The sequence below is a fragment of the Sturnira hondurensis genome, unplaced genomic scaffold, assembly GCF_014824575.4.
Source record: "Sturnira hondurensis isolate 20B ecotype Veracruz unplaced genomic scaffold, ASM1482457v3 Scaffold0017082, whole genome shotgun sequence".
NCBI lineage: Eukaryota > Metazoa > Chordata > Mammalia > Chiroptera > Phyllostomidae > Sturnira > Sturnira hondurensis.
In genome coordinates, this window is record NW_028089713.1 from 1,867,103 (window position 1) to 1,891,258 (window position 24,156).

Here is a 24,156-nt window from a genome sequence, read left to right on the forward strand (position 1 = left end):
ATTGAAATGAAGGGAGATGCACAGGAAACCAATAGTGATGGAAAGGAAACAGACTCAAATCAATGGATTGGACCAGAAGGAAGAAAAAAAATGACCAAACAGAAAAGAATGAAGAAACGAGAATTCAAAAAAATGAGGAGAGGCTTAGGAACCTCCGGGACATCTTTAAACGTTCCAACACCCAAATTATAGGGGTACCAGAAGGGGAAGAGGAACAGCCACGAGTGGAAAACCTATCTAACAAATAATAAAGGAGAACTTCCCCAATCTGGCAAAGGCAATAGACTTCCAGGAAATCCAGAAAGCTCAGAGAGTCCCAAAGAAGTTGAATCCAAGAAGGAACACACCAAGGCACATCATAATTACATTAGCCAAGATGAAAATGAAGGAGAGAATCCTAGAAGCAGCAAGAGATAAGGGGACAGTCACCTACAAAGGAGTTCCCATCACACTGTCAGCTGATTTCTCAAAAGAGACCTTACAGGCAAGAAGGGGCTGGAAAGAAGTGTTTGAAGTCGTGAAATCCAAAGACATCCAAGATTGCTCTATCCAGCAAAGCTTTCGTTTAGAATGGTAGGGCAGATAAAGTGCTTCCCAGATAAGGTCAAGTTCAAGGAGTTCATCATCACCAAGCTCTTATTATATGAAATGTTAAAGGGACTTATCTAAGAAAAATAAGATAAAAAATATTAACAGTGAAAGGACAGCAAACTCACAGTTATTAACAACCACACCTAAAACAAAAGCAAACTAAGAGGACAACTAGATCAGGAGTGGAACCATAGAAATGGAGATCACATGAAGGGTTAGCAACAGGGGGGTGGGAGGAGAAGGGGGGAGAAGGTACAGAGAATAAGTAGCATAGACGGTAGGTAGAAAATAGATAGTGGGGAGGGCAAGAATAGTATAAGAAATATAGAATCTAAAGAACTTGTGACACATGGACATAAACTGAAGGGGGGGGAATGGTGCGGGATGGGGTGTGCATGGTAGGAGGGAATGAATGGGGGGAAATAGGACAACTGTAATGACATAATGAATAAAATATATTTTTTAAAAAACGAAAAAACAAGAGTGGTTAGTGTGTGCATGTGTGTGTCCCACACATGCTCACTGTCCTCTTTCCCATTGGCTTAACCTGAATAACAGAAACCAGCTCCAGCTCGCTGGAGGTTCTGGGGAGGAAGTAAACCAAAACTGCCATCAATATAAAAAAATGTGTCCTTTGGGTTGCAGGGTGTTCTTTTATTGTTTTTCTTTTTGTGGCAGTTTTAATTTCCTAATTGTTTCTATTATTCAGCAAGGGTGATATTAAAACAAGAATATATTTCATCAGCTCACGAAGTTCCACAGGGGGTAGCTTGGCTGAGGGTCCGAGTATTTCTGCAGATGACCCAGCAGTTAGAGACTCCTCACCTGGCTTGATGACTGTAGTTTGGGGCCTGTAATCTGCAAGGAGCCCCTACAGACACTGCCCGCCTGACCCTGAGAACTGGGTGTTTTTCCACCCTTTTCAGAGTGGAAAGCCAAGGCTCAGTGCAGGGAAGTGACTTGCTGAAGGTCATAGAGCTAATACATGGCACAGTCAGAGTTTGAACTCGTTCTTCTGATTTCAAAGCCCATCATCCTCTGCCCTCTGCACCTCGGCTGTCTTTGTGCTCGTCAGCTCCCAGGGTACAGGAGGGCCCCTGGCCCCACATTGCCTCTGCAAGAAGGCCAAAGAATGCACTGCTTCTGAATTCCTCAGTCAGGAGAGGTACCAGTTAGAAATGCTGAATGGTCCAGGAAAGAGCCTAGAGAGCCAGGCTGGGGCACAAAGGAAACTTTGAGGAAAGCAGACCTGCGCCACACCTCCAGAGGGGCGGGCCTGGGTGGGTGGGAGCCAGCGAGGGAGGGCTCTGAGTCCACGCTGCCCACCCAGGATCCGGGGCTCTGTGGAGGAGAGACTGTTCCACGATGTGACCGCTGTATGTCCTTCAAACCAGAACAGAGGCTTCTTTACGAACCCCCCCTCAGAGACCGTGGGATCAGTGTTCATTCTGACACAAATCAGCATCCCTCTCCCACCTCCTGCTTCTTGCTGGTTCCTGGAAAAGGCCTTTGACCTGCTCCAGCGTGTAAAGTAATTTCCTGTACCCGGTAGTTATCTGTTAGCACCTAGTACTTAGTACCTCTGAGTACTCCCCCCTTCTACCCTGTATAACTCTTCGGGGCCTGGCAGGCAGCACAGAGCACATCCACTTCATCTGGCAGCCGCTCAAGTCCCCCTGCTGTGTTCGTCCCCTTAATAAGCCCTGTTACTTGCCAGACTGAGGGTCCTGCCTCTTTCTCGGGTCTTTCCCTGCCCTCCACTTACGGAGGCAGATTTTCAGTCCTGGCGCTTTTCCCTGGGCTTGTGTGTACCAACAGGCTCTCCTGCCGCACCTTCAGACCCCTGAAAGGCTCGGATGGTGGGCAGGGGCCTCCCGCAGAGCCCATCCGGGTCTCTTCCCTTCCTTCCCCGCTCTGACCCTGACGCTGTTTCAGGAGGTTGTGGGCAGGCATCCATTCCTCCTGCTCCTGAAGAAACCACTCAGAGGGTTTGGAGACACTGACGCTTCCCTGGGCCCTGCACAACACACATGCAGTCACTCGCTCTCACAAATGCACACGTGCACTCGCCTGCTTACACACTCTCTCACACCACACCTTCCTCATTCACTGATTTTTGCAGCTCCTGCAGTTCCAGGGTTCCAGTCCAGGCTCTGCCAGTGTGACCCTTCCCTTCTCCAAGCTTTGGCTTTTCCATAAAAAAAATCCAAACTTTTTGTTTAGAGATATTGTAGATTCAGAGTTGTAAGGTCGGCCATGTTTTAAGTGGGGGCTTCGGACAGGCCGGGCCCAGGGCCTGCAGCACAGTGGCCGGGCCCTGACCTGTGCCCCTTCCTTGTCTGTCTGGTTAGAGGGTTCAAGGCCTGGTCAGCAGGGCCAGAGCTCTGCGTACCAGCAGTCTGGTCACGGCTGCCTTCAGGCAGGGGTAGGGTCTGTGCCCCGAGTTACTTCTCTTTGGGACACATAGGACTCTGACCTGCTTCCTTGGTCCGGATTTTGCTGGAGGGTGCACTGGGCTCTCCAGTGCCCAGGATGTTGCTGGCTATGACTCGGAACTCATAGTCCATCCAGGGTGTGAGGCCCAGCACCTGGGCGGTCTCTGCATTGCCCTCGATGTTGGCAGGATCTACAAGGCACCAGGGAGTTGGTGTTTGGCATTTGTTATTGGTCTGGATGGAGAGGGCAGGGACTGAGCCCGAACCACCTCCTTATACTTGGCCCTTGCGGTGCAGCCTGACCCACACTAAGCATTCAATACCTCCTTCAGAAGTGACCAGAAAGCCAGTAGTCCTCCCTGCCGGGAGCCTTTGCTGGTGTTCTGCACACCCTACACCCCCGTGCGTGTGGTCATTGCCCCAGTGATATTCCTGCCAGTGCTTGAAGGGTGCAGACTGAGCTCCGCCGCCTCCAGTTCTCGCCCTGCTCTCCAGCTGTCCCAGTGACCCATCTCCCCTCTGGCCTGGGAGCTCTCTGCAGGCAGATGGCCCAAGCTTGTCCCTCTGTGAAGCTCCAGGCTCAGCCCCAGCCTTCTGACCCCCCATCCCCACTTCCGGCCCACAGCCAGGCCTTATCAGCACTGACAGTGCAGGAAGGCAGCTCACACTTACTGGTCCGAACTTGCTTCCACTTCCCTGTAGGTGGAGCTCGAGCTTGCAGGGTATACTTGGCAATGGGGCTGTGGTTGTCAAAGCCACGGCTCCAGCTAAGCTGGACAGTGGTGTCGCCAATATCCCTTACCACAACACCTCCTGGGGGACCCGGTGGACCTGCACCCAGAAGTCAGAGAATTGTGGGTTAGAATTGTGCAGCTTCAAATTTGAGCCAACCTTCTCCAGGCTGGTTTGGGCTGGTGCAGGACCAAGTGGGGGCAGCAGAGGGCGCCAAAACTGCACCTGGTGGGAGAGAAGGGGGACGTGTGTGATAGGTGGGGTATGTCTAAGGCTGGAGGTGTCACAGAGCACCTCTCACAGAGATATGTGTGTCTAGATTTCCCAGCACTTGGCCCTGAAAATTTCTGGCCTCAGCAAAGTTCTCCACTGTTGAGATGAGCTGAAAGAGTGATTTTTAAAATTTCGGCTTTGGAGGAAGAATATTCTATTCACTTAGGATCTGTGAAGAACCACCAGCTAAATTCAGCTCAGAGAGCTGTCAGAAGCTCTCCCCTACAGCTCTCTGGCGGAGGAGGGAAGCAAAGGTCAGAAGAGCCCAGCTGGCCTCTGCGGGAGTGGGCTGGAGGTGGGAGTGGGAAACCCCGTTACCTCGGACCAGGACCGTGGCCTCCTTGGATGCACTGTCCACCACTGTCTGGGCCACGCATGTGTACTTCCCGCCATGACGTAGCTGAGCGTTCAGGATGGTCAGATCCCCCACTGTTTCCTTCTGTACACAGGGGACAGGAAGAGTGCAGGTCAGGGGACCCAGCTCTGGCTAGCCAGTGAGCCAGAGACACACAGGAGGCAGGGCTCGGCGTCCCCTGCTCCCTGGGTGTCCCTATATGTTCCATGGGAGGGGCAGCCACTCCCCACCTCTGGGGACCAAACCAGTTTGTTACACAAGGCGGTCAGCAGTGGTCCAAGCGAAGGAGGCAGTGCATGTTGGTGGGGTGGGGGTGCAGGATGACTAGAACAGTGGTGGGAGTGAGTCTTGCTGAGCACCTGGAATTCTGGATTTGTCCCTAACTTCTCCTAAACGCACGGACTTGAGGGAGTCCAGGGAACTGCCAGTGTGAAGGAGGGTGATTACTAGTCTGAGGGTGAGTTTGCCGCGGTTGGCACTCCTGCAGGAATGGGGAAGGGCTTTGGGGCTGGGGTGGGTAAGGACATCTTGGGGACCCTGTCTATTCTAAAGTAGGGAGGAGCCCTGGGTTCTCAGTCTCAGGCCTCACCACACTGGCCCTCCGGTAATGACCCCCAGGCTTATCGGAGTCAACGGGGAAGTCATCCAAAGTCCAGATGAAGGTGAGGTCCATGGTGGGGTCATGGGAGGCATGGCACTGCAGAGTCAGGTTGTCCCCCAAGTTGATGTCGGCACTGGAGGGGGCCAGAGTGATCTTGGTTGCATCTGCCAAGAAAACAAGGGCCCTGTGTAGATGAGGTGAGAGGGTTTGCCCTAAGCTCCAGGAGTGAGAAGAGGCAGCATGGCAACGGTATCCTGACTTCCCAGCAGCCCCTGAGGGTGTGGCTAGGAGTCAGGACTAGATTCTGGGTGGCAGCCAGAGGGTGGTCCCACGTGAAATCGCTCCCTGGAGTAGTCTCAAAACCAAACTGGGAGGAATGAGGGGCCGCAAGAGCAGGAGGGAGAGGAGGGATGGCGCCCCCTGAGGGCCTGGTCCACCAACCTTGGCCAAACCACACCCCTTACCTCGCACAGACAGGATGCCCGTGCTGTTGGCTTTGCCCATGAAATTCTCAGCGAAGCAGGTGTATTTGCCTTCATCTGACCGACTGATGTTTTTTATGATCAATGTGCCATCCAGAGTTACAGTCACTCTGTAGCAAGGACAGAGCAGATCCCCCCCCCGCCCCGCCCCCAGAATCACGCTGTAGTCCCAGAAAGGGACTCACCTCCGAGGAGGATGAAGGGGAGCAGGAACCGCTTGGGGTGGGGTGGGGTGCGGCTCATACCTGCTGCTGTTGACCAAAATCTCAGTGCCTTTGCTCCAGAGCACCACGGCTTTTGGAGCTGCCCGGGGCTGACAGGGGATAATGACCTCTCCCCCTCGGGCTGCAGGGATCAGGCGCCTTACAGGATTCAGCCTGAAGTCGGGGGCCAGTGCTGGGAGGAAAGGGGAGCGCCCCACAGTTATCCAGCACACCATCACAGTACCCATGATTAAGACATCACCTGGCCATGTGCTAAGCACTTCATGCACCCTTCATGGTCAATCCATGAGAGACTCTTAGCACCACTTCCAAAAATACCCAGAATCCTCCTCTCACCCCACTGCTACCGCACTGCTCCACGCCACCGAATCTCCTGCTGGACCATTGAAAGGCCCTCTAATTGGTCTTCCTATTTTTGTATTTTCTTTCTGCAATTTCTTTCCTACCCAACAGCCAGGAATATCGTGTTTAAAATGTGAATCAGGACTCAGAATGAAGCCTACCTTCTCGCTAGCACTCAGAACTAAGTCCCCGCCTCTCCAATCCCTTCTCACTCCATTCTCTCCCTCACTCAGTGTGCTCCCACTACCTGGGCCATTTTTATCCTTTGAAAATGCTACATATTTTTCCTGCCTCAGGACCTTTGCACTGGCAACACATTTTGCCTGGAAATCCTCCAGATCTTCCCAACTGGCCGGTTACACCCAGGTCACATCCCAAAGTGACTTCCTCGGTGAGGCCTTCCTTGACCATCCCCTCTCACCGGTACACCTCAATCCTGTCCCTCTACTGGGTGTCTCTTATAGTGTATTCTTTTAACGGCTGCTGAAGTCATCTTCTTTGATGATTTGATTTTGTGTTTGACCCCCTTTCTCTGCTGGATTGTAAGAGACTTACTTGATGGCAGAGACCTTACCTGAGGAGGTATTGAATAAATACTGGTTGAATGAGTGAATGAATGAGTCTTAGTTAAGCCTCGCCACAACCTGGCGAGGTGAGCATTACCGCGTCCACTTGACAGACGAGAGAGCGGCAGTTCTGCGAGCTCAAGTCAGTGAGAGTGTGAGCGGCAGCCCACACTTACTGGGCACCTATTATGCTCTGGGTCCTTCATGTGTTCACCTCTGTCATCTCACTGAGTCCTGACAAAGAGCTGTTTTACGGATTAGTGAACTGGGATGCAGAGCTGAGGAGGCTGGGTCAGATGCAGATCTAATTCATTGGGTTTCCAGTGACTTTTGCCATCTTTTTTTTCTAACTGCAAAAAATTATTTAATTTGTCTGTGCCAGACAGGGAACAAACCAGAGACCTTGTCCTCTGGGACCCTCAGTTTAGTGTCTCATCTCTTTTCTTAGATCCCTGAGTTCTTTGCAGAAGCTGTGAGGAAACTGCCAGGGGGCGTGTGTGTTTTGAAATGCTGTGAGTCAGCTCGGAGAGCCCCACCTGTGCCCCCCGGGGATGTCCCAGCCTCCCCGGGCCCTTTACCTTGCACGGCCAGCTCCGCGCTGGCGTAAATGGTGCCGTGCTTGTTCTCTGCCACACACTGGTACATGCCCGAGTCCTCCAGGCTCAGCTTGGAGAACTGCAGGTCCCCGGCCAGCACCTCTATCCGGTTCTGTGCAAAAGAGCCACACCCAGGGTCAGGACCACTTTCAGGGAGGCCCACAGAGGTGGGGGGGGTGCAGTGGAGACTCTAGGCTGGCACTCCCTGGAGGCGGGGTTCATATGCCCAGTCCCATCTCAGAGCCACCTGGAATTCCCCAGGCCTCCATGCACATCTGCACACAGACGCCAGGTAGGTGATGTGACCCACAGGAGCACACAGTGTATTTGTGGCTGAGCTGTGCCTGGGCCCAGGTCTCTGGACCCTCCAGTCACGAGTCTATCCAGCTGACCAGCCTGTAGCCATGTGACTCTGGGATGGGAAGAAGCACCTGGAAACACCCTATGGCACTCTAATTAGCCCAGAGGGGCTGCCCGTGGTGCAGCGCGGTGCTGGGGGTGGGGTGGGGTGGGCAGGCAGTGGGGAGTGAAGGAATCCTCCAGCAGGGAGGGGACCGTTTGTGTGTGGGAGGCAGCCCAGCTCTGCTACCTGGGAGGCCAGAGGCTCTCCGTTCCGCAGCCAGCGCACTGTAGGCCGGGGCTTGCCGGCGGCTGCGCAGCCCCAACGCAGGCTGGAACCGATGTCAGCCTCCATGTCGGAGATCACCTTGAGCCACTCCGGCTGGGCTGTGGGGTGCAAGGGAGAGAAAGGCTGGGGATAAGCTGGGGAGGAACCCCCCACTTATTAAACAGACCATAATTGCAGGGCTGCAGTTCCTATGCCAGACAGCAGAGGGCGTTACCAGCGTTCTGGATTGGGGCGTGAGAAGCAGGCTCCAGAAAGCTGGCATTTTGAGCCCACGTCAATGGCTGTTTTAGCACCTGAAATCATTCCAAAGCCTTTGATGTGTTTTATGCAACACCGACTGGAGCTCTGAGGTTGCCTCTTCTGTTCCCGCACCCAGTGCATCCTGAAGCCAGAGGCTTAAGCAACGGGCTTTCCCGTCTCCTCCCTGACTTTTGGGTGGACTGCCTCAGTCAGGCACAGGGGTCAGGGTGGGGAGAGGGTGTCCTGTCTCGTACCCTGCACGATGATGCGGCCCTGGACACTGTCTCGGCCCTTGGAGTTCTCCGCCTCACACTCATAGGTGCCCTCATCCTCGAAGCTGACGCTGGGAATCTGCAGGGTGGGCTCCGCTGTGGCCCACTGCGGGGACAAGGAGCCATCCACTTTGCGCCACTTGATCCTGGGCACCGGGCTGGCGGGGGAGACAAAGCCAGAGGGGGTGGGCTGAGCTAATCAGATGCCCTGTGCAGGCTCTCGGGTTCTCCTGAGATGCTGCGCAGGTAGAGGTGGGAAGGAGGGCAGCCCCACCTGGGCCTGGGAGGGAACAGAGTGGGGAGGGGCCTCTTCCTAGTGGGCTTGGAGCACAGGCAGGGAAGGGGCAAGAAATGGGGATCCCTTCTCCCCCCACTCCCCTGCAACAACTGTGACACCAGTGAAGTGGGTGTTCTGTGTGATCCATGCCTGAAGCTTACTCGCCCTCCCTCCCCCACACTGCACTGACTGCCCTGCCTCTTCTGGGCCTGCCCTCCCCAACAGTGGCCTGGGTCCCTTTCCTCTCTCTTCAGCAGGGTCTCGCCTCTTCTTTCCAAAGTATCTGTAGTTATTAGTAATCTGTGAACTAAAATGAACTGAAGTATTGCCCTGTCTCAGTGGATTAGGTTCCTGCCTGTGAACCAAAGTGTCACCGGTTTGATCGACGTTTCTCTCCTTCTCTTTCACCCTCCCTTCCTCTCCCTCTTAGAATAAAATGAAATAAAATCTTTTAAAAAATGAACTGAGGTACTGATGAGTCTTTAAATATGGATTTTCTGGAAGCCCAGTAATTTTCCACAAATCAGAGGCAACCTGGGCATCCTCAAACAGCAGGAGATGTCTGTGGGCCTTCATTCTGCAAATATTTACTGAGCACCTGCAATGCTGAGCCCTGTTCCCATGATTCCGTTTTCTGGGAGAGCATGATTTCTATTGGAACTTTTAAAAAGATAACTGTTGGTGTCCACAGAATACCTACTAAACGCCCGCCAGGCACTGTTCTGAGCACTTAACATATATTAACTCAGTGAGTTTCCACAACCCCATGGGGGTTGCTAGTATCACCACGTACAAACAGGGAAATGGAGGCAGTGAGCAGTTACGCGGTTACCAAGGTCTCCCAGCCAGCGAGTGACTGAGTGGGGATCTGAGCTGGCAGGTCAGGTGGTTAGTGCCCGGTGCATGGTGGTCACTGCCCACTGTGGGTCTGGCACCCTGCTAGACCCTGTGAGGGCACCAAGATGACTGAGTGCTGGCCCTGCCTGGCCCCTCTCTCTCCCTGGGGCCACCTGTGCCTGGCCTGTTCTGGCCTCCTCCACCACTCACTTCCCAAATGCAAAGCACTCCAGGGTGACCTGCTGTCCCACCAGCGCGTACGTCTCTGCGGGGAATCGGGCCTTGATGCTGGGTGCGAAGAGCCTGGGGTCTGGGGAGAAAGGGTTCGGCAGGTCAGGGGCAAGAGGTCCGGGTCAGGGGCCCCCGTGCCGGGATCTCAGCACAGCTCCAAGCTAGCTCCATCTTAACTTCCTTTCCCCTTGGGGGCCTGAGGCCAGCCTCTGGGGTCTAGGCCCCGGACCCTGCACCCTGCACCCTGGGAGCCCCTCTTCACAGCCTCTGAGGGAAAAGCCCCTTCTTTCCACATCCGCTGACCCTGACCTTCAGCAGCCAGGTTGAGCTGAGCAAACTTGCTGAAGACGCTTTTGGTGGAGAAGTCCATGTGGCTGGTGGCCAGGCAGGAGTAGTTGCCCAGGTCTGAGGCGTTGGTCCGGGCAATGTACAGGTTCCCTGTGGTCTGGGACACGAAGTGACGCCCGTCCACCGGGATGAAGTTGGGGAACTCGTTGAGGAGCCAGCGGTAGGACAGGCCTGGGAGTGGGGACACCAGGGGGTGTGGGGATAACAGGCAACTTTGGGTGGGACACCAACATGCTGGTAGAGATCAGTAGACCCTGTCCTGAAAGCCCACATTCTGTGAGCTGGGGCTGAGGGACACCCTGAGGGAAGATTCAAGTGTATTCCTGCCCTTGGGAGCACTGTCTGTTAGGGAAACAGCCCTGCAGGGATCCCCCAGTCAGAATGTGCCCTGGGAGGCAGGGCGCAGAGCTAGAGAATGACAGACCCATAAAGGAAATAATTCTCTAAGGTCGAGGACTGAGGGATCAGTTGCTTCCAAGAGTCACTTACCACCTTATATTCCATCCCTCCTCTGCTGAGTGGCCACAGCCCCTCCTGGGCCCTGGGTCTAACTGTGGGTCCAGGTCCCGACTCACCTGGGTAGTGGGCAGGCGGGTTACAGGGCAGCATCACTCCCCAGCCTTCGTGGGTTTTCACTGGGTCTCGTTCCTCCTTGGAGAACTCCTGCAGAACTGGAGGTGAAGGCCAGGCAGCCCTCAGATGGGGTCCTCCCAGCGGGACCCCTCCCCAGCTCGACCTCCATGGGAAGCGGGCACCTGCCTTTTTTGAACACTCTTCCCAGCCCCCTCCTGCCCTCCCCTAGAACATCTTGACACCCCACAGGGCCTCACAGCCGAAGCGCAGGACAGCCTCCCTGCTGACGACAGTGCCCACTGGGTTGGAGGCCAGGCACTGGTAGACGCCGGCGTCCTGTGCCTTGGTGGGGCTCATGATGACCAGGTTGCCTCCCACCAGCTGGTGGCGGGACCCTGGCTCCAGCTTCATCTCAGTGCCGTTCATCTTCCATCTGCGGCAGGAGGGGAATGGAGGCTCCTAAGTGCTGCCCAGCCACCCAGCCACAGGACTGACCGGAAGAAGACTCGCACAGCTTCCCAGGGCCGCCCAGCACCCACCGTGGGGGTCTCACCTGTAGGTGGCTGGAGGGCTGGCCCGGGCACGGCACACCAGTGTCACCTTCTCCTCTGTGGACTCCTCTGGGAACAACAGACTGAGGGGCTGGTCTTCAAAGACAGGGCCAAAGGTGGCTGGGGATCCCAGGGCTGAGCTCCACACTGCAGATGGGGACACGGCCAGAGGCCTCATGGCCCGGGGGCCAGCTGGGAGCCTGGCCTCCAGGGCAGCGCTGTCCAGCAGGCCTCTCCGCAATGATGGAAAGGCCCCATCTCCTGCCATGCCCAGGACAATGCACTGGCCACCAACACTACTGTGGAGCCCTTGCAAAGTGGCTGATGCAGCTGAGGAGGCAAATTCTTAACTTTATTTAACTCTAATTAATTAAAACATGAATTTCAATAGGTCAGGCAGGCCCTATCTGGTCAGTCAGTTCAGCTGATCGCCCGCCCTGCATGCGGCTGGTGAGCACCGCAGTGCCCCCGGGACTGGGCTGTAGGCTGTGCACATAGCCCCTCTTCCTTAAGGAGCTTGCAGTCTAGGAAGGGAAGCAGAAAACTGCCAGTACAAGGTAGAAAGAGCCATCATAACAGGTTAGGTTCAAGGTGCAGGGGCACTCTGACACTGCCCAGGGACGGTGGGGCGGGGGTCTCTTGGAAAAGCTGATCTGCAGGGTGTGGATAGGCCTTGAAAGATGGGTGGGAGTCGGTGGCCGAAAGGGGAAGAGAGAATCTATGCCTCGGGGCAGGCTGTCCCAAGATGGCTCTTACCAGCTGTTCTAGAACCTTCTGGGCCCTAACACCTTTGCCTATGAAATGGGAAGACTGTGGAGTCCCTCCCCAGGGTCTGAGGGAGGCTTCAGTCTGGCACAAGGTGTGTGCTCCACAATGTCCGCGGGACCCAAGTACAGGACGGGGTGGGGTTTGGGGGAGGAAGGAAAGCTTTGCAAGGGGTGGATGGTGTGCAGGTGGCTTTGGGGGCGTTCTAATCAAATTCCAGAGTGACAATTCAAGAAAGAGAGGCCCAGAGAAGGGGATGATATGCCAGGGTCACAGGACAAGTCTTTGGCACACGCAGGACTAGACCTCAGTCTCCTGAATTTGCAGAGCACGTGGGCCTCTCAGGGAGGGTGCATCTTACTTGCCAGCGTCCGGTCTCACCGGGAAGGGCCCCGAGGTGTGCAGGGCGGTGCGCTGGGGAGGGACCACCATTTGCTGATCCCGCAGCCAGGCACGCTTTGTAGTGCTGGGCAGGAGCCAGGCTGCCCCCGATGGGCTCCTACCCATCAATGCAGCTGACTGCAGGCCCTCCTTGGTGGGTCACGGGGGGTGGGATCCCCATTAACCAATTAGTGCCTCCTCTCCCAGCGCATCCAGCTGTCAGCCCTGCTCCAGGGGTGGGGGCTTGGTCCCTATGCTGCAGCTGAGGCCCAGCCCAGACCCCTGGGAGTGAGGGCAGCTGTTAAGCAGCTCTCAGAATGAGGAAGGAGGCAGGGCTCCCTGAAACAGCATCCAGCACCTCCCTCCTCACCGCCCATCACTGCCTTGCACAGCCGCCTCAGGCCTTGGAGACAGCGCTGAGAGCCCAGCTTAATCCCAAGTTAATGACGGTGGTGGAGGGTAGGGACCCCTGCCCAGCTGGGACTGCTGAGAGGGGAGGGGAGGAGGGGCAGTGGAGGCAGGGGGGCTGCTGGGAACCACCTTGCACAACAGCCGCTTCCAGTAAGTCCATCTGGGTGGGGGGGTGGCTGAGTGGGCCTGGGCACACTGATGCGTTTAGACTGGCTTTCTTCCTGTAAAGGCTTTTTCCTTTGCACTCAGCCATGTACACTCCCTTGCCCCACCATTCGCCTACGCCACATGCACGCCTCTCACTTGCACACACTTCCCTGCATGCACACACATCACACATACCTACATGCAGACCTCTCTAAGCCACCGCAGCGGTCCGATGCATACATTCATGCGCATGTCTGGCAGACACGCACACGTGGCTGGAGTGTCTGTGCACACTTCCTTGAACACCCCCGTGATTCACGGTAAGAAGAACAGGTGAGACTCGCGTGCTCACTTGCACTGCCACACCCTTCTCACAGACAGGGGCTGCGGCTTCCTTACTTGACCAGTGTGGAAACTGAGACCTGGGAAGGTCACACAACCGCTGAAAATCACAGCAAGAAGGGGCAGAGCTAGAGACTGGGACCCTGGCCAGCTTCACCCCCTACCAGCATCCTTAGCTACAGTGGCCCTGGTTCCTGACCACAGCCCCACTGGGACTGGCAGAGGGTCTGTTTCCCCTAAAGGAGGGGAGTCGGAATCTCTGGGGCGAGGCGAGAAATCCAGCTCTTAAAGTGCCTCATGGGTATTCGGCACTGCAGCTGGGGGTGAGAGGCTCGAGGCAGCTCTCTGCAAGGCCAGCCGTCCCCACTCATCATCCCCCGAACGCAGTGCCCCTCTGTGCACCAACCCACTTACATATATATACCCCGCAGATGTCCAAAGACACACACTCACACTCTCCACATCTTCCTCTGAAGACACACACACACTCCCAGGCAAAGCCAGCCCCTCCTCACTGTTCTTGCTCTCTGGCCTCTCCAATTCTTCCTGAGTTCTTGTCCTGGAAACTCTGCTCCCCACACACAGGCTTTGGGAGCCTTGCAGAGGAAGGGGTGAGAGAGATGAGGGTGTGGCGGGGAGTCCTCCTGGCCTTTCCTGGCACTGGGTGCAGCCCCAGGACAGGTCTGCAGAGAGAGTGGAGCCAAGTGCCTTCCTGGGCAGGGAGTGGCAGAATGCTCCACTCCTGTCTCTGGAGCTCCCTGACGCGGCAGACCAGGTCCCCTCTCCCTCGGCCTGCCTGCAACTCTGGGTCAAAGGACCCTGGAGGCTGCCACACCCCTTGCCTCATGTGATGGGGTTCCAGCACTGAGCTGTCCCTGAGGGGCCCAGGCCCCTCTCCTCCTGCTCCTTCAGGTCCCCAACCCAGCAGCTTCTGGGGGACCCCAGCACAGGCAACCAGGCCTGGGGGTGGGGCTGGGAGGCTCCTCCCACTTGGTGGGTCATTTCTATTTTGCAGCAGGCTCACTGGCTCAGAGTGCAGGATTAAGAGGCAGCTAGGACTGAATGAGAAGATCGGAAAGTGCTCAGTGGAGCCCTTCCCTGCTGAGATGAGAACCTAGAGCACGCTGGCCGCAGCCTTGCGGGAAGTGGGTGAGGTGGAGCCCAGCTGGCTCAGACGCCAGAAGTCCGGCGGAGGATGGCAGTCTTCCTCCCAAGGAGATGTTTAAGGAGAAAAGAAATGTCTGTTGGTCTGGGCAGGGGGTCAGGGCAGAGAGGCCAAGCGGTGGTCCCAGAGGACCCCTCAGATGAGCTGCAGGTGGCCCGAGGGCTCCCCGGCTGTCAGACGGGCTGGGTCCGCAGCACCCTCCCCGGAGTCCAGCCACCCCAGCCTCTCAGCAGCACTGCGCCTTTCCCACACCCTCCTCTTCCTTCTCTGCCCTTCCTCCCCTGGTCCCACTCTGCAGCAGCCCTGGCCTCAGCGCCTGTGCAGTCTTGCTGGGTGGCCCAGGGCAAGCCATTTGCCCTCACTGGTTGGGCTTCTTTCTATAATATGGCAAAGACTCAATCCCTCTCCTCCCCTCAAAGGGAAGGTAAGATCCACAAGTGGGAACATTTTAGCCAGAAAATGACCTCAGGAACGCAGAGTCAACAGTGTCTGTGGTCATCGCCCAAATCATAGAGATGATGTGATGACAGAACTGTCCCGCTTCCACACCAGACAGACCCTCTCACCTGGGCAGCAGACCAGGGCCACGGACAGCAGCAGCAGCAGGTGTGACTCCCTCCTGGAGAGGGTCCCCATGGCGGGGGTCTGGGCTGACATGGAGAGCAGAGAAGAAGGGCCTCAGCCCAGCAGGAGGGCAGGAGAGTCCGGCAGGAGGCCGAGAAGGACCTAGGGAGGCAGGAAGCAGGGGGTCCAGAGCTGAGGTGCGCCGCTCCCAGCTCCAGCCTGTCTGGGTCTCTCAGCTCAACCCTTCGCCCTCCCCAGGGCCCAGAGGAAGGGGCTTGGCTCTTACAGGGAGTTCTTCCCTGGGCTGAGTGCCTCCTCCTTCGCCCCTGGGACTCCGGCTCAGTCATGTGCTCCTGCCTCCCCCTCCCCACCCCTGCACTCCCGCCGCCGTTGGGGTACCTCTCAGGAAGTGCAGCAGCAAGGAACGGAGATCGGGCAGGAAGGACCACCTGCCCATTCACCTCTAACGGCTCTTGGTGTGGGTCCTGAAGAGAACAGGGCCCGGACCTGGATTTGGGGACCTAGTTACATCTTTCCTTAGTAAGGGACCACTCTCCCTGTCTCTCCCCCACAGCTGCCTGAGCCAGGGAGGGGGCAGAAGTAAGCCCCTCTGGGAGCCATACAAAGCCCCTCAGGCCAAGTCATCCACGGACTCTCACCTGGGTCCCCAGGTAAGGCACTGTGTGCTGCGCAATGGAGCCCTCACCATGGCCCCTCAGCAATGCTCCCAACCACACAGGCAAAGGGCCCTTCTGTGCTGAGTTAGTGCAGCTCTGGGAGGAGGCTCCCTCTTGTGCAGAGCTGAGCAGAGACTTGGTTAAATCCTGGGAGCTCTGGGGAGCCTGTTCCCTGGGATGGGGGCCTCTGAGAGCAAGTCGGAGCCCCTCCCTTGGCCTGAGAGATGGGAGCCTCATCCTTAGAAGCAGGGGCAGGGCCAGCCTCCCGTGTAGTGCTCCCCATGTCCGCCCAGCTTTCCAAGCTCTGGCACCCAGGGGTATGCTTTTCCGTGTTTGGGCATCACAGGGATTCAGATCCCCAAGCTGCTGCAGCTTCTGCTTCTCTGCACTGCCTGGCCGCTTTGCAGATGCCTACAAGCAGGGTGAGGTGGGGGGTGTGGTGCTCTTCCACTAACTGGCTGCAAGACCCATGCCACTTTTGGGTGTCAGTGTCCTCATCCGCAGGGTGGTGCTCTCTAAGGTCCCTTCCGGCTCTGAGACCTTGTGCTCCCAGAGAGCTCAGTGACACTGAGGGCCTGGGCGTGCTGTCCCCTCAGGGGGAAGGGGGGAAGGAGGGAAGGCTGAGTGCAGATGACCCCATGGGCCAGTGCAGGGTCTGAAAAACAATGCAAACTCAGCATCTCCCTGTCTTGTTTCCTGCTCTGTCCCCTGGGAAAGAGTCTCCAAACTCTTTTAAACCCTCTCTGCCCCAACTCTAGCCTCATATACACTTCCCTTTGTCAGGAAGGGGCCCTGGGGCCCCCGCTTTGTGACTACCTGCCCTTCCCTGTCCTTGCCACTTTCAGTTCCGGACCTGAGCCCAGAAGTTCAGCACTTTCAGCCCCTGCAATGTCCCCCAGCGCCGCCAGGCCCACGCCTCTGCTCCCGTGCCCCCCCTTCCCACAGCGCCCTTCCCGGGGAAGCCCTGCCTGCAGAGCACAGCCTCCTTCCTTTGAAGGTTGTGAGCTCCCCGAGGGGACAGGCTGTGTCTTCTTCACTTTTGTGTGGCCCCTGCCTGGCCCATAACAGGTGCTGCTTGTGCGGCACGTTTCGCTGTTTGAGAACAGCTGTGCTCTGTGCCTGTGGGAGCCTGTGGGCACCAGGATTACACTCCCACCCTCACTCCCACGGCAGAGCTCACACTCGTACACTCACACTTGCACATCCTTGCACTCCTTCTCTCAACACATTCACTCTCACAGACACATGCTCTCCTTCACTCTCGCTCACATGCACACACGTTCACCCTTGCACACTCACACACACTCTCACACAAACACTCTGTCTCACAGTCACCCTCTCCCTCATATACACACTCAGGTCTCCAGGGTGTTCAGTCAGGGGGAAGCTGGGAGTGTGGCTCCGGATGCCACACCAACACAGGGAGCTCTCCTGAGAGGGAGCCCCTGGGGCCTGAACTGTCCGAGGCTGCGGGCTCGGCAGACGGGGTTCGGGGACACCAGCTTCATCTCCTAACAGCTTTCAGAGCTTGGACAGGTTATTCCCCCTGGTGGAGCCTGTTTTCTCACCTGCAAAGTAGGGATCACCACGCTTGCTTTGCGGAGCTGTTCTGAACACTCCCACCTGCCCCCTCCAGCCGGAGCAGCCCCGCTTATACCTGAGTTCCCTACAGGGCTCCTTTACACACAGGGTTCCACGGCTCCAAAAACTTTGGAAACACCCCCGTGGAGCTGGCGCGGCACACCCCAGCGCTGGGCAGAGAAGGCGCTCAGTCATCGTTTGCTCACTGCCGCCCTTTGCCTGCCTGCCAGTCCTGAGAGTTTGAGGAGGGGAGGGGCGTGGGCTCCAGGCGCTCACTGGAGTGCGCCAGGGCAAAGCAGGGACCGACCACCAGGGAGCTGAAGCCCTGGGGCAGGAGCTGGCACTGCTCCCTGGCAGTGAGGACGGGCGTGGGTGGGTGTGCTTGTGTGTGCACACACGTGCATGCATGTGCATGATGTGTGTCTCTGTGTCGGTGCCTGGGTATGTGTTGTGTGTGTGCCTGTGTGAGTGTCCCTGCCCGCACAGGGTGTGACCACCTAGCCCCTGCTCGGTTTTTCTGTGACGCACGAGGAGTCTGTGCCACGAGGAATCTGTGTCCTGGATCACTCTCCTGCCCCACGGTGGTCAGATTCATCAGTTTCCTCGCCACAGGTAGTTATCACACTTCGTGGATAATCTAATTCTACTGTTTCTCCTGAACTTCAACTTAACCCAGACCTTTATCAGTCACCTCTGGGCTCAGGGACCCTGTGCACCCTGAGAAATAGATGTGGGGGAGGGGGAGGGGAGCGGGGGCTGAGGGAGTGCCAGGGACCCGTCAGCAGGGTCACATGTACACCAAGCCCCACCATGTGCCCAGGCCTGTGTGAACACACACACACACACACACACACACACACACACATACACACACACACAAGGAGTCTGGGCCAAAGGCTGGCTTACTGCTGCCCTGAAGGTGAGGCAGTTGTACCCAGTCGTGCCCTAGTCCATTTTTGTTCTAGTGTTTATGACCATGTGCCAGGCACTGTGCTAAGCACTGGGGACCAGTAGTGACACTGCCTTTAGGGGGTTCCCTGAGCACCTGAGTGCTACCGAGCGTGTGCTCAGGAGCTACACAGACACTCATCTCACACCATCTACCCTATAACGCATTTTAGAATGTGCAGGATGGGGGAGGCCTTCTTGTCGGGAGCGAGTGGAGCTACGCCAGGCCGGGAGCTGGCCCTGTGAGCCCGGAGCCAGCCAAGCCTGGCCCAGGCCAGCTGCCCTGGTGCAGGGGGGCAGGCACGGGCTGGCACAGGCGGGCATGAGCTGTCACCGCCGGGCGCTGGTCCTATGAGCCACAAACACATGGGGGAGAGGGCTGCTTGGGGTTCGGAGGCTCCAGGGGGAGCTGGCTGAATTGCTGGGCCCAGGAAACAAAGGGGACAAGGGGGAGGAAGAGCTGGGAACCAGACTCTGGCACACGGGAGGCCTTGCTGGCCTCGGGGTCCCTGCACGGAGCAGTCAGAAAATGAAAGATCTGCTCTTCCTTAATGTTCTCATTTGGGACACCCCGCTCCTGGTCCTGAATCTGTCTCCCCCAACTCCTGGTGGACGTGTGAACACTGGGGCCTGCTTTTGGAGGGGTGGTGGTGGAAAAAGGGAGAGTTTGGAGTCCGGTTGAGGGCAGAGACAAAGTGATTTGTTGTAAACTCACAAGCACTGCCCCAGCCCCGAGGTCTCTAGCAGCCCGCACCCTGCGGCACCGCACAGATGAACAGGGTGGGCTCTCAGCCAAGCCACTGTCACTTACAAGCTAGTACAGCCCTAGTTACTGTGCTCATTGCTAAACATCTCTGAGCCTTGGTCTCCTGTAGGCACCATGGGGGTGAGGAGGGGCGTAGCCACCCGAGGGGACTCCTGTGAGGTCAGCGCTATTTCTGGCCCGTAGTAAGCACTCAGGGGACACAGACGTGTGTCCACAAATGCTGTGCCTGGTGTTTGCTTCTACACGGCCATGATCCCCAGGCTGCACTCACACGTGTTTAGGATACTGACAGACTCCCACACTCTGCCCAGGCAGGTGCCTTCCTCCTCTTCTGCCCCACAGGTGCTGTGGGCCCCAGCAAGCCCCAGCAAGCCCCAGCAAGAGCACTACCCAGATGAGGGCCCAGGGACACACAGAGCCACATCCGTGCGTGCACACGTGTGTTCCATCCATGCCGTGTGTTCCTCCTCCTGGGAGCCCCTGGCTAGGACACACAGGGCACTCCCAAGCAGGTGCTCCTCCTCAGCCACCCACATCCTGCCCCTGGGGTCTGGTGGTGGGGGGAGCTCACCTACAGAAGGAATTACCACTTGGGACAGGGTCGCTGTCCTCCAGGAAGATCTGAACCACTCCACGCCCTCTGGGAGGACAGGGGCTATGGTGGCCTGGTGGAGCCCAGGGCCAGGCAGGGTGGGCACTGGAAGAAACACACCTGTGCTTGAGAGGCTCAGTGAAGAAGGTGGGTGCCCTGAGCTGGAGGAGGTCCTGAGGGCAGATTTGGGTGGGCTGGGGACCTCCTTAGTCCCCAGTGAGGGACAGGGGAGCTATGCAGGGGAGCTGAGCTATGCAGGGGTGTCCTTAGACCTTTCTCTGTGCTCCCTCCCTGCCTGCACCCAGCTTTTTTCTGCAGGCTCTTTGTATTGGCAGCTGGTTCCCTGGGGCCCTGGCGCTGATTGCCCACCCTCTGGGGAAAGTGGGTTTGTGTGAGTTTTCAACCTTGGCCTGAGGGAGTCTGGCCCTTGATCTTCAGCCTGGAGTTGCTGGTCCTCCTGCCCCAGCCCCTGCCTACTGCACTAGAGAGACCCTCAAAGTGGGGAGTGCAGAGGGAGAGCTCTCATCCTTCTGGGAGGAGCTGGGATCGGGGCAAGCACTGCTAGAGCCTAGGTTTCCTGCTCCCAGTGTGTGTGGTTTGGAAGAATGAGCGAAGGTATTGGAAGGAAGTCCCATTTTGAGATATCAGGAGTAAGCGCCATTGTTTTAATCTGGTTCTGAAGAACCAAATCAGGGATAAATTAGCAGAGCAATTTTGCATGTCCCCTCATCTCTGTGGAGAGGAGATTCCCCCCAATTCCTAGACAGTTTCTTCCTGGCTGGTCCAGAGCTGAGCCTGGTGGGGGTCGGTTTGAACCTGCTCCTCCTCTCAGGCTCGTTTCTGCTCTGGGGCCCAGATGAACTGGCCCTCTGGGTTGCACTGCAAGAAGGTCGCTTTCAGCCAGATGTGAGGTGAAACAGCCTCTTGGTCCATGAGGCTGGCAGACTTGAGGGGGTGTGGGCTGGGTGGAGGAGGCCCAGAAGGTTTCATCAGTACAGGTGCCCTGTATGTGTGTGTTCATATGTGTGCATACATGTGTGCATGTGTGTGCACTCGCGTGGGTGGGGGTGAGGCTCATCAGATGAGAAGGCTACTGGGGTGTGCTTGGGTCTGCACTTGTCCTGAGGTGCAATGTGTTCCATTTGGGGGGAGAGTGTCACACACCTTCGCTTTTGTTTGCACCCTCTCTGGATAAACAGAAAACGCGGGCTCATTTTGTAACAAGAGGACTCATTAAATCCAAGGTCTTCACTCCAGGGTGGTTATTAGCAAGACACAGAGCCCGTGGAGACTCTCATGATGCTCCAGGTTAGCCGACCCTAGTGGGTAGCAGGGGGTTGGCCTAGACTGGGGTGGTCTGGAAGCATGAGAGGTGGGTAGTGGGGAACGAATAAGATGTCTGTCTTCTTATGGATTCCTAGTCACCCCTGCCTCTTACATTTGAAAGAGGATAACCTGAACCTGGAAGAAATTTACAGGGTCGTCCAGCCCAACCACCACTTCCAGGCAGGATGGTTTCTGACCTTGGACCGGACCCGTTTTCCATGGCCTCTTAGAGCCATCGGAGAGACTGCCCCACCTCGGGCTCATCTTCCTGGTAAGGAAGTGCCTCCTACAGTCTGATCTCAATCCCTCCTGCTTCACTGGGACATTCTTGGCTCTGGTTCTTCTTCCTCTTGCTCAGCCCCCTGGTTCTGCCCTAGGAATCCCTCCAAAAATACAAAATACCACCTACACTAGGCATAGATTGTCTTTGAGATGTACTTTCTCACAAACATTTGGCTTGAGGACTTTCTGGAGGCGAAGGCAGAGGACACGCACCCTCCAAACCACCCCAGATGAGTTGCTTCCCTGGTAGCCTTGGAGCCAGGGGGGTCGCCTTGGGGCCACTCCCACCCCCGGCACTTGCTCCTGGGGAACAAGTTTGGTGTCAAAGACAATATGTGCCACTACGCAGCCATCCCGTTGAACACAGTCCCCAGAGGCCTGGCCCAGCTATGTCTCTAGGTGGACACTGCATCAGAGGAGGTGCCAGAGTGGAGAGACGTAAGGAGTGAGGTCCATGGGGGGAATGGTGTAGGGTGGGTAGAGAGAGATGGAGGTGGGGGGCGTGTTTGACTTGGGAGGAAGTGTGAGGGGAGAGAGAGCTGGGCCACATGGGGAGTAGGGGATGAGTGGGAATGAGAGAGAGTCACAGGAAGAGAACTCTGAGTTTTTCTCACTGCTCATTCTGAGCACCAGGAAGTTAGGAAGAACTTTGACCTTGTGGCAAAGGCCTTGCTTGAGTGGCTCTGCGGCCTGGCTAGAAAGGGTTGACTGGTGGGGCCCCCTGGAGAGCCCAGCTTCCTCCTCCCAAAGCCAGGAGTCTGGGCTCCATCTCCCTACCCCACCCCCAGGAGCCTGTCACATCAGCCTCTCTCACAGGTGGCCCTCCCTCTGCTGCCCTGCATCCCCAGTGGCTCCGCTGGTCCCTCTGAGTGCAACTGAGAGGACAAGTGGCCGAATGGACTGGGGGCGCTCTGGCCAGAGGGCGGGGAGAGGAGACCCAGCCAGCGCAGGTGGAGATCAGGAGGCACCGACACACTGGAACACTGGGCGATCCTACTCCTGCCTCCCTGGGAGCAGAGGGGCAGAGGGTGGTCTGTGGCCCTGAGGGGTCAAGCTGAAAGGAAAGGGTGGGAGGGTCTCACCAGACGCAGGCTGGACATGGGCAGGGGAGTCAAGGACAAGCACCTCGAGGGCTGAAAACTCCAGCTTCCCCAGAGCTGGGCCATGGCACTCACCGCTCTGGTCTGTCTGGATTCCCAAACCTCCAAACAACCTTGACTGACAGCTTTTCCTCAGGGCACAGGCTCCGACTCCCAGGGGCCTGTGGCTGAGGGGTTCCTGGCTCTGCCCCACAGCGCCAGGGCTCTCCTTCCACAGGCTCTGTCTCTTCTCACTCCCCTCTCTTGCTTCCCAGACCTTGGGACCCCTCCTGGACAAGGTGACAGGATTCAGCTCTGGACACTGGATGGGGCCGCTGTCCCCACCTCTGGTCCGTTACATAAGCCCCGTGGTGCTGGGGAGAAGGGTTGCCTTCTTCTTCTGGACCCTAAAGGGTGCCCCTCCCCCTTCAAGCCCCAGCCCGTTTCCTTACCAAACTTCATGCAGATCTTTCTCTCCCACCAGCGAGGATGAGAGGGGGAACTTGAGGAGAAGGTAAGGTTGGGTGGGGGCTGGGGGCGGGGAGAACAGGAATGTGAGCCCCTCTGGTCCCAGTCACTCACCCTTAAGGATCTGACTTGCCTTAGTTTTCCCTCCCTAAGTCCCACTCCTAGTCAGGCCCTTACCCAAACTTGAGCTCCACTCCCTCCTCTGTGGGGCTGAAGGAAGACTTTGCAAAGAGGTCACCCTGCAGAGGCTGACCCAGGGCAGTCTCCAGTCCAGTGGTCAAGCTCAACTCCCTCTGGGGAATATATGGGGACAGGCCAGGGTCTGGGACATGACGCCAAGGGCTTTCTGGTCCTGGACGTGGGGCCCAGGGATAGGGAGGAACAACTGTCCTCTCTGAAGGCAGTCGCTGCCCTCAGCTGGTGGCCAGTAGCCAGCTTGAATTCCTGGGCACACAGCTGGGGACTAGCTTCCTGGCCAGCTTGGCCTGCTGGGCCCTGCAGGATGCCACCCATGTAGACAGTGGGGAGGACACTTCCAGTCCCAGTGGTGAGAAGTCAGACTGGCCCCAGCCTGCAGCTGGGGTTCCTGCCATGTCCCTGCCCCTCCCAAACTGCAAGGACACTGAGCTCTGAGCCCCTGCCCCAACCGCGCCCAGGAGACAAAATTGGTCAGCACCTACCTGGTGTGGAAGAGGGGTGTTGATTGGGGCAGGTGGATGCTGCCCGAGGTGGTGAGCCAGAGCCAGCCTGGCCGCCAGCGCCCTGGGCTGCCCACCCCTCCTCCCCTGTTCCCTCAGTTGCTTGCCACTGTCCGGGTGCGGTGGCGGCAGCGCCGGTGCTGGCGGCGGTGGCGGGTGAGGGCGCCTGTGTGTGCGCGCCCGGAGCCACTGCAGCATCTCTGCATCGAGATGTGCTCCTCCCTCTCCCGGGCTCCGCTCACTGGCTGGCTCCTGTCCTCAGCCAACGCTTGGGGCCCTGGAGATGACTTCCTCTGCCCCCCTCCCTCCCCCTTCCTGTCCCCACCCTTCTGGCTTTACCTCATTTGCTGTCATTTGAGGACCAGGGAGCAGCCAGAGCCCCCGCTGTCTTCCATAATGCACGGGCGGGCGGCTCAGCTCCCGGGCGCTGTCTGGCCGGCCTGCCCACCCCCCGCCCCGCCCGACCCAGAGCTGACGGGCTGCGGAGGGGTGGGGTGCAGAGGAAACCTGAGCGGCTCTTGCTCTTCAAACCCCGGAGACCCAGGGAGCCGAACTCCTTGTTTCCCTAGAAATCCCACGTTAGAGGACGGGATGTAAATCAGAAATCCCCAGCTTGCTGTGCGGGGGGCCAGTGGCATGGAAGGGCCCCTTGGTGGCCCACCCCGCACGTTCGTCTCTGTTGTTTCCCTGATAAAAGTAACACGGCTCTTTGTCAAAATATCCAAACACTAGAGGACGTTGTCAAGCAGGCAGTAGAAGTCTCTTAACAAATCTGAGTTATATGCCTCCGGGTTTGCTACTTTCATGTAT

General features: G+C 57.2%; 1 protein-coding gene across 1 annotated transcript in view; it reads right to left on the reverse strand.

Moving 5' to 3' along the window:
• Positions 1-23,566, reverse strand: part of CNTN2 (contactin 2) — a 35,721-nt gene extending 12,155 nt beyond the window's left edge. Inside the window, exons 1-16 of the mRNA XM_037067144.1 lie at positions 23,329-23,566; positions 14,932-15,091; positions 11,157-11,301; positions 10,861-11,036; positions 10,606-10,701; positions 9,992-10,201; positions 9,662-9,761; positions 8,320-8,495; positions 7,787-7,923; positions 7,180-7,309; positions 5,715-5,865; positions 5,452-5,579; positions 4,976-5,151; positions 4,350-4,470; positions 3,699-3,857; positions 3,068-3,217 (exon numbers count right to left, since the gene is read on the reverse strand). Coding sequence (XP_036923039.1) covers positions 3,068-3,217; positions 3,699-3,857; positions 4,350-4,470; positions 4,976-5,151; positions 5,452-5,579; positions 5,715-5,865; positions 7,180-7,309; positions 7,787-7,923; positions 8,320-8,495; positions 9,662-9,761; positions 9,992-10,201; positions 10,606-10,701; positions 10,861-11,036; positions 11,157-11,301; positions 14,932-15,022 — 2,146 coding nt within the window. The 5' untranslated portion in view covers positions 15,023-15,091; positions 23,329-23,566. The remainder of the gene's footprint in view (positions 1-3,067; positions 3,218-3,698; positions 3,858-4,349; positions 4,471-4,975; positions 5,152-5,451; positions 5,580-5,714; positions 5,866-7,179; positions 7,310-7,786; positions 7,924-8,319; positions 8,496-9,661; positions 9,762-9,991; positions 10,202-10,605; positions 10,702-10,860; positions 11,037-11,156; positions 11,302-14,931; positions 15,092-23,328) is intronic.
• Positions 23,567-24,156: the final 590 nt, after the last annotated feature.